General features: G+C 46.0%; 1 protein-coding gene across 1 annotated transcript in view; it reads left to right on the top strand.

The window, feature by feature from the left end:
- The first annotated feature begins 2,287 nt into the window (after positions 1-2,287).
- The window catches only part of MAEA (macrophage erythroblast attacher, E3 ubiquitin ligase), a 54,092-nt gene continuing 47,386 nt past the window's right edge, over positions 2,288-8,993 (top strand). Inside the window, exon 1 of the mRNA XM_075261138.1 lies at positions 2,288-2,596. Coding sequence (XP_075117239.1) covers positions 2,528-2,596 — 69 coding nt within the window. The 5' untranslated portion in view covers positions 2,288-2,527. The remainder of the gene's footprint in view (positions 2,597-8,993) is intronic.

Below are 8,993 nucleotides of genomic sequence, written 5' to 3'. Positions count from 1 at the left end.
TATGCTGGGTCCGGATGCCGGGTCTGTGAGGGCCGGTTCACACATGCTGATGTATTCTGTCCGTAAGGAGTCCGCATGAGGACCCTCCCGGACGGAATACAAGCGCAACTACAAGCACTTTGCAGTTCAAGCACAGGGGCCCCATAGACTATAATGATTCATGCGGGGCAGTGCGCGGCAAGCCCACGGACCCCATTATACTCCATGGGGCCCGTGCGCTTCAACTGCACAGCGCTTGCAGTTGCGCTTGTATTCCGTCCGGGAAGGTCCTCATGCGGACTCCTTATGGACGGAACACATCAGCATGTGTGAACCGGGCATAAGTGTAATGGCGGCACTGCAGAGCAGTAGCCAAAGAAACCGTCAATCTATGGGATTCAGGTCTGGACTCATTGCTGCCACTTTACAAGTCTCCAGTGCTTTCTCTCACCACCATTTTCTAGTGCTGACCTGAAGTGTGTTTTGGGTCCTTGTCCTGCTGGAAGACCCATGACCTCTGAGGGAGACCCAGCTTTCTCACACTGGGCCCTACATTATGCTGCAAAATGTGTTGGTAGTCTTCAGACTTCATAATGCCATGCACACGGTCAAGCAGTCCAGTGCCAGAGGCAGCAAAGCAACCCCAAAACATCAGGGAACCTCCGCCATGTCTGACTGTAGGGACCGTGTTCTTTTCTTTGAAGGCCTCTTTTTTTCCTGTAATCTCTATGTTGATGCCTTTTCCTATTTTTGTCTCATCTGACCAGAGAACATTCTTCCAGAACGTTTTTGGCTTTCTCAGGTAAGTTTTGGCAAACTCCAGCCTGGCTTTTTTATGTCTCTGGGTAAGAAGTGGGGTCTTCCTGGGTCTCCTACCATATAGTCCCTTCTCATTCAGACGCCAACGGATAGTACGGGTGTGACACTGTTGTACCCTCGGACTGCAGGGCAGCTTGTTTGGATGTTAGTCGAGGTTCTTTATTCACCATCCGCACAATCTTGCGTTGAAATCTTCTGTCAATTTTTCTTTTCCATTGACATCTAGGGAGGTTAGCCACAGTGCCATGGGCTTTAAACTTCTTGATGACACTGCGCACGGTAGACACAGGAACATTCAGGTCTTTGGAGATGGACTTGTAGCCTTGAGATTGCTCATGCTTCCTCACAATTTTGCTTCTCAAGTCCTCAGACAGTTCTTTGGTCTTCTTTCTTTTCTCCATGCTCAATGTGGTACACACAAGGACACAGGACAGAGGATGAGTCAACTTTAATCCATTTCAACTGGCTGCAAGTGTGATTTAGTTATTGCCACCACCTGTTCGGTGCCTCAGGTAAGTAACAGGTGCTGTTAATTACACAAATTAGAGAAGCATCACATGATTTTTCAAAGAGTGCCAATACTTTTGTCCACCCCCTTTTTTATGTTTGCTGTGGAATTATATCCAATTTGGCTTTTTGACAATTCTTTTAGTGGTTTTCCATTGAAGACAAATTAAATGAAGATAATAATACCAAAGAATGTGTGCTAGCAGTCATTTTCTGGAAGAACATGAGTATTATCTGACAGAATTGCAGGGGTGCCAATACTTTTGGCCAACACTGTATATAAGGCCCAGTTTCACATCTGCGTCTGGGCCAGTCCATTCCCCTCTCTGCATGATATATATTGGGAGGAAAGTCCTGCTAGCAACGCTTTTCTCTCCACGAATATTCTGGCTGTAATTCACCAGAACAAGGCTTATACAGACACAAGGACTGCTGGGAGATTACAGCACTGCAGCCACAAAGCTTGTGAATGCAGCTGTGGGAGTATAATGTATATACTGTAAGGGGAACTATATTACTCATTCAGCAGTTCCCCCTATATGACACATCTTATAACTATCACATGGTTACAATAAGAATTTTCCTGCCCGCCCGCTTATCTTTTTACTGTGAAGTTCAATAGCCACACACAATAAACAACAAAGCTTGTAATTGGTCGTCCCCACACAACTCCTCGCACTCCCATTCGCCCGTCTGTCTGTCAATTTTACAGGCAGCCCCCGCCCACCTCTAACATCCTGCCTCACAAGCCAGAGGGGCGGGCCAACGCTAGCTATCGACGTCTCCTATTGGCCGTTAGAAATTCCTCCACAGAGCCCTGTGTCACAGTCAGCTGTTCCTTCACGCCACGCCCACTTTCATTGTTACGTCACTGAGTTTACCTGTAGGGTTACATAGCGGCGCCTCGGATTGGAGAAAGGCACGGCCGCGCTTGGGATCAGCCATTGGTCGGCGGAGACGTCAGTCAGCGCCAGGTGGGCGTGGTCAGGAGTGGGCCGAGCCGCAAGAGCAGGCGCTGGGCATTAATTGTTTTGCTGCTGAGCTGTCAAGTTGGACAGTGTTCGTTTTTACTGCGCCCGCCCTGCGCGATTTTTGCCTGCGAATATCTTTTATATAGCGCCATATTTCTGGCTGACACTTATTACCCATCATGCCCGGGACTGTGGGCATGTAGCTTGCAGCTAGTGTTGTCGGCCCCTCCCCCCCAACCTTTCAGTCCAAGATGGCGGTCCAGGAATCAGCTGCTCAGCTCTCAATGGCTCTGAAGGTTCAGGAGTATCCAACTTTAAAGGTGTGTCATGTCGTGTCTCCTGTGCAGGGTGCATGGATTGTCTGCTTGTTTCCTTGGTGCCCCCCTGCCAGGACTGCACATCACATGGGGGGCATGTGTAGGTGCTTGGGCTTCTTGCATTGGGCGCTGTGCGCACCGGTTTCCTAAAAGCGTATTATTAGCGTATATACGGTATACGTTCCGGGGTCTGACCACTTCTTTGTGAGCGCCGGTATCAAGAAATGGCTGATCCTGTGGATTAGTGATGTTCCCCATTTTACGAAAATAAGGGCGCTGTCGGTGGTTGTCATGGGCGATAAAGTTTCATATAGCGGAGAGAGCGCGTGTCGTAGTGTGGCCTCTACATTGGGTTAGACAACGAATTGTCCCTGTGGACCAATAATTTGCATCCATAGGGGTCACAAAATAGTCTAGCGACCGATGGTGATGTCACATGACGTGGGCACAAAATCTTGTTAAAGCGACATATCTGCCGAAACGCGTGTCCTGATGTTCCTAGGGTAGTCGACTGTATAGTTTTGGGGTGTCTGGTGCCTGACTGTATAGTTTTGGGGTGTCTGATGCCTGACTGTACAAGGCCGAGTTCACATTAGTGCCAATGTGCTTCTTTTTTGTCTGCAGCATTCATTTTTACAATTCCCAACCCTGGTCGGACCCAATAATAGGGATTGGGATCCATCGGCCTCTATAGGTAACCGCTGTGCCCCTATCCGTTGTTCTGGTCCTCCGAGAGCCGACGCTACGTGAACTTAGTGTTAAAGGGTTAATAGATGGAACGTTCATCTATAGACCTATAGACTTGAATGGGACCGCGCTGCAGTACCTACACTTGCCACTATACTCTGTACAGCGAGTTGGCTCTCCCGCCTTGCTATTGGCAATCTGTGGGGTGTTTTGGACTCCGCAGATCTGATATTGAATGCCTGTTCTAGGGATAGGCCGTCCATCTTAGTCACTAGATACTCTCTTTAAGGGGCGCACACGGTTGGGGGTATCCCATAGATCTTTAAAGATTGGGTCAACATCAGCCAAATCTGATGACATTTTGCAGGGGGGTATGGCACTTATGTATTGTTTGCTGGAGGACGTTCAACATCTCCTTGATGAGAGATGTTTGAAGAGATAAGGATTGGACATGTTTGCTTTCAGTAGGCCTGATCCTTTTTGTTCTGTAAGATGATAAGCCAATGCCTGAGGTATCTGAGAATACATGAACACTTGGCTAGGCTTAGTATACATGTATGGAGTAGAGTCTAGAGCTGTCTATGGTCACTTGCTGGATCTTGACTTGACTGGTCTTGATTTCGGTCTAGACTCCGCTCCTTCTATTGTATCTAATCTTGTGATATCTTTTTGTGATTGAAGGGTTTTCTTCTATATGTTTCTTCTTCTTCTATTATACTTGGTGTTGCTTTTTAATTTAATTAAATTTTTTTTTTACTACAGTGGTCTTACAAAACAGTTTATCTGATCCCTGGTGGTCTAGAGTCCTGGGAGATTATTTAACGTTCTAGATGTTTGATGGGCGCCTAAAGTTCTGGGAGATTTTGTGGCTTCTGGTGATTTGGAAGATCCCCCGGTAGTTTTTCAAAGATCTCCAGAGATCTCAGAATTCACTGGCCGTCTGTGGTCTTGGCTGATCCCTGGTGGCCCCAGTATTTTGGGAGCTCACTGGTAATCCTGGAGCATTGGCAGAATCCTTGGTGGCCTCCAAGGTCTCAGAGTTTGGGTTGTTGTAGAAGATTTGGGAGATTGTTCAAGGTCTATTAGGTTCCAATAAATTTGGGGAATTCGCTGACTGTTTTGGCAGATCTCATGATGTCTGGGGGATCCCGGAAAATCCATAGGTTTCATAGTTCCCCGATTGACTTGGTGATTTGTGGAGAGATCTCTGGTTGTCTTGTGAGGTCCATAAGTTGACCATACATGTAAGGCCCGGTTCACATCTGTGTTAGGCTTTCTGTTCGGGGAGTCCACTTGGGGACTTGGTTACCTGAGAAAACCAGCGGACCCCATAGACTATATTGGGGTCCGTGTGGTTTCCGCTCGGGTTCCCGCATGAAAAGTACCTCCTGCAGTTCTTTTCTCTCCGCATATTTCACTCGGATAAACGAACGGAATGACCAGGCCGCAGATATTTCACTGTCAACCTTTTGGTAGAACCAGCCAAATTTGGTAAAATCTGCCAAGGGGTCTGAAGTCTGTGGTAATCCTAAACCTAAGGTTAACAGCAGATTACTAAAACTGTCCATATATATTTGTTTTTGAATGCCCATGATCTGGACGCTTCAATAGATGGTGGGATTGTCCATAGGATAGTTGGTGGGACCATTTGATTCATGGTTTGCCAGTAGTTGATGATGATGATGATGATGATGTCACTGGCCAAAAAATTTTCAAAATTTCTAATTTTTATGTTTTATAAACAATTGTCATTTGAAAGTTTGGCCTACGAAAGGCTAAAGGATATGGCAGCTTATGGTGAGCACACTCTGCAGATAAATATCTCTCGTGTATGGCCATCTGGGGGAGGTCCCCATGACTCTGGCAATGTCCTAGCAGTCCAGGAGTTTTGTCAAATCCCTAGAGGTCTGGAAGACTCCTTTTTGGTTCTGAGGAGTCTCCAGAGAAGCCAAATGAATGATATGAAAGTTTGGACGGGATACACTTAGGTTTGGGTTTTCCTTGATCTACTGAGAGGTCATCCATGATCCAGTGATGACCTGTAGATCCCTCGAGAGGTTGGTCCTCACCATTCTACCTTCTTAGAACCTCCTGAGATATGTCAATCATTTCCTTCACTTCTGCGGGGCTCAGTCATTTCCCATACTACTTCACTATATATTTATGGGCCCAAACCTAGATTCAGTGGCCTCTATATACTCTGCCCAGAATCCGAGTGTGGTAAACATCACAGACTTGTCCCTTTGGAAGCAAATTGGAAATATCAAGCCAGAAAGCAGTAAGTTGTGACTGTTGTGTAGTCTATGGGAGTGTCGGCACATTGTGACAAACCCTCTCCTCTCACAGTCATCAGTATACAGATACAGTCATCTCTTGTTGCCCGCTGTTCACACCCTAGAGATGTTCTAGGCGGTTCCTCAAGCCTAGGTAGCAGTGTACACAACATGTATGTCATCTGGTCAGATGTTACTGGTGATGTGCCAGCAGCTGGTATCTATAATGGCTTCCTGTGTGCGATGCCAGCTTGTTGGCCCGTATTACAGAGGAAGTGACGCTCGCGGGCTGTACAGATTTCTTGAGGAGCGTGTTATTTTCCAGCCCTCAGTTTGACTCATACACTGGAATGTGCAGCTGCTGAAAAACATCGACTACATAGGGAAGTCTACATCAGATTCATGGTCCAGCTCGTGCAGAACTACAAGTCCCAGCAGGCCTATCACCAACCCTATAGATCTGTACATCTGTATTATTGTGGGATACAGGTTATGTCCCCTGGCATTGCTGCGATTACCGTATATACTCGAGTATAAGCCGACCCGAATATAAGCCGAGGCCCCTAATTTTACCACAAAAAACTGGGAAAACTTATTGACTCGAGTATAAGCCGAGGGGGGGAAATGCAGCAGCTACTGGAAAATTTCAAAAATTAAAATGGTCGGAGTTTTTGGGTGCAGTAGGTGCTGGGGAAGGGGGAGGGGGTGTTTTGGTTATCTGTCTGACCCTTCCCTGAGCTTGAGGACTGTTTCCCCCCCCCCCCCTCCCCCACTTGGAATTCAGCCTGGCTGACTATAGGGTATCTGCAGTGCTCCTATTTACCCCCTTCCCGACGGAACAGGAGCGCTGCAGATCCCCTATATTCAGTAGACCGGGCACTTTCAGACACAGGGATACCTAATGTGTATGTGTGCCACAGTCATTCTAGGGAAAGGAGGGATTTACAACTTTTATTTTTTTTTATTATATTTTTTTTAAAGCTTCTGTGTTTTTTCTCACTATTTTTATAGGAGATTCTATACATTACTGCTGTGGCTGGTCATGGACTGACCCCCCCCCCATCCAAAAAAAAATAAATAAAAAAAATAAAATCTTTTTTTTTTTTTTTTTTTTTTTTTTTGCTTGACTTGAGTATAAGCCGAGGGGGGCTTTTTCAGCACAAAAACTGTGCTGAAAAACTAGGCTTATACTCGAGTATATACGGTATTTCCTGCTCCTGTGCCAACACCACCACCATGTCTGAGGCCGACCTCATCTAGAATTTTGTGTACTGCTGCCGGGGGGAAAGGGGTGTATGCACCCCATAATTATAGCTCTGTTTCATCACTGTCCCCCTCCAGTAGGAAATATAGTGTTGGCTTTGCCGGCCGCTGGGGGTCAGAGCGAGGCTTGGTGTCCGTGCAAAAAAAAACCCAAACTGTTTTGGTTTGAATGGGTTTGAAAACTGACCGCCAGCGAGCCCTTCCCAAACAGTTTTTCCGGGGATTTAGGCGGAATCGCGGTGGACAAGCTAAGGTACAAGTGTGAATGCCACATGGGACAGGAACGACCAGTAGTTCCCTATAATTGAGACAATTCTTAACCATGGTAAAGGCGACCCTTATGTTGGGTTCTAGCGACAGACTCCCTTTATCAACCCAGCCCTTCAGATAGGTTAGCGTCACCTGAAGCAAATGGTGTTTTTCTCTTTGTGAATTGTTGCCAAAATAAATCGCCATTTTTGTCAATCTGTATCGACTATTGGATTCAGACGGGATGAGTTGCTATGCTGGATTCTGGCGACAGACCCTCCTTAAATTGTCTGCAAGAGCAGAGCCCGCCCCTAGATAAGTTGGTACTAGGTTGGGCTGGAAGACAACAAAGGGGTCCCCCAGCCAGTTTGATGTTGATGAAGGGCTTGGTTGATTTCCAACCCCAATGATCAGCCTGGACTTCCATAAGTAGATGGTAACTTTGATTCTTTGGCTCCTTTTGTGATAGAAATAACACGAACTTGGGTTTATTTGTCCTTTATACCCATCCTCATCCATCTATAGGAAGAATTCTTGTAGATTATCCCAAAACCCGCATGTGTGTGTTTTTGTTTTGTTTTTTTGTTTATTTTAGTGGCCAAAAATATGAACCCAAAGACCACCTTGTCTACATACCTCTTGAAGCTTGATATAGATATGCATCTTGGTCCTTTAACCAGAGTAGGCAACATATGGTGGACGCTGCGTTCTAGTCCCAAGTCTTCAGGCTCAAGTGTGATCCTTTTTAGTATCACATTCTGGAAGTACTTTAGAAGACCATCAATAGACCATAAAATATGGCCATACCCCTCCAGTAGGTGAATAATTTGACTGACAGCTATTCCTCTGGTTCTTAACTGTCTACGTGGACTCTCTGTTGGGCCTTGAATGCCTATGTCCTGAATGGGACTTCGTATCGGTCATGTTGTCATTCAACACATCCAGTCCTTCTTTTCCTCATCTTCATCGGAGAGAGTCGATCCAGAGTTTTATACTGATGGCCAGATTTGGAGTCGGGAAGGAATGTTTTCCCCTGACATGGGGTAATTGGCATCAGCCTCATGGGTTTTGGGTTATAGATTGGACTTAATGGACCAGAGTCTATATCCAGACTGTACTAACTATGTTACAGTAAGGCTGGTCTTACACAACCGTTTCGGCAACATAGGCTCCGCAGACGTCTGTGTCCTGCTGCACTCGCCAATAGAGTTCTATGGGCGAGTCCGTGCAGTGCTCGCGCAATTCATGACCATTATGGACAAGTCCTATAAATTGCGGACCACGGTTGCAGCCGGCCACACCGGTGGTGTAAGAGACCGCATTGAATATAATGTGTCCGCAATTGAAAACCCTCAATCCGCGTACTTGCATTACGGCCGTGTAAGACCAGCCTAAGGAGGCTCTCTATACATAGAAGACAGTCAGTCGTTCCCACCACAATTGTCAGGATCAGTTGACCATTTTTTCCCCTTTCATGTGTATTGGGACTATAGTTTTATACTTTGTTTCCTGGGATTTTAGTTTAATTTTCTTCCTTTATTTATTTTTCTCATAAATTGTGTGTTTGAGTTGAATAGTGAAGTCAGCGAGAATCAGCGGGATCGTAATGGTTTGTGTGTGGGGTATGAGGGCCGCTCGTGCATGTGATGACGGAGCCCTTCAGAGATAATTAATTACTTTTCCGCACTTCCAAATATCTTCTGGGTATTAGGAAATGTAATTTTGTTGTGCGGTTTTTCTGTTGTGCTTTGTTGTGCTTTGGTTTTCCGTTTTAATTAAAGCTTCAGCGCGAGAGGCTTGTGTGTAGCTTTTAATTATCTAAATATTAGCAGAATGGGGGAAAATAAAAGTAAAGGCGCCCCGAGAGATGAGATAGAAGGGGGCTGAATCACTAGGGCCTGGATAACCTCAACTTAATCATGAAGTTA

The sequence above is a fragment of the Leptodactylus fuscus genome, chromosome 1 (assembly GCF_031893055.1).
Source record: "Leptodactylus fuscus isolate aLepFus1 chromosome 1, aLepFus1.hap2, whole genome shotgun sequence".
Classification (NCBI taxonomy): Eukaryota; Metazoa; Chordata; class Amphibia; order Anura; family Leptodactylidae; genus Leptodactylus; species Leptodactylus fuscus.
This window is presented reverse-complemented; position numbering and strand designations above follow the sequence as displayed.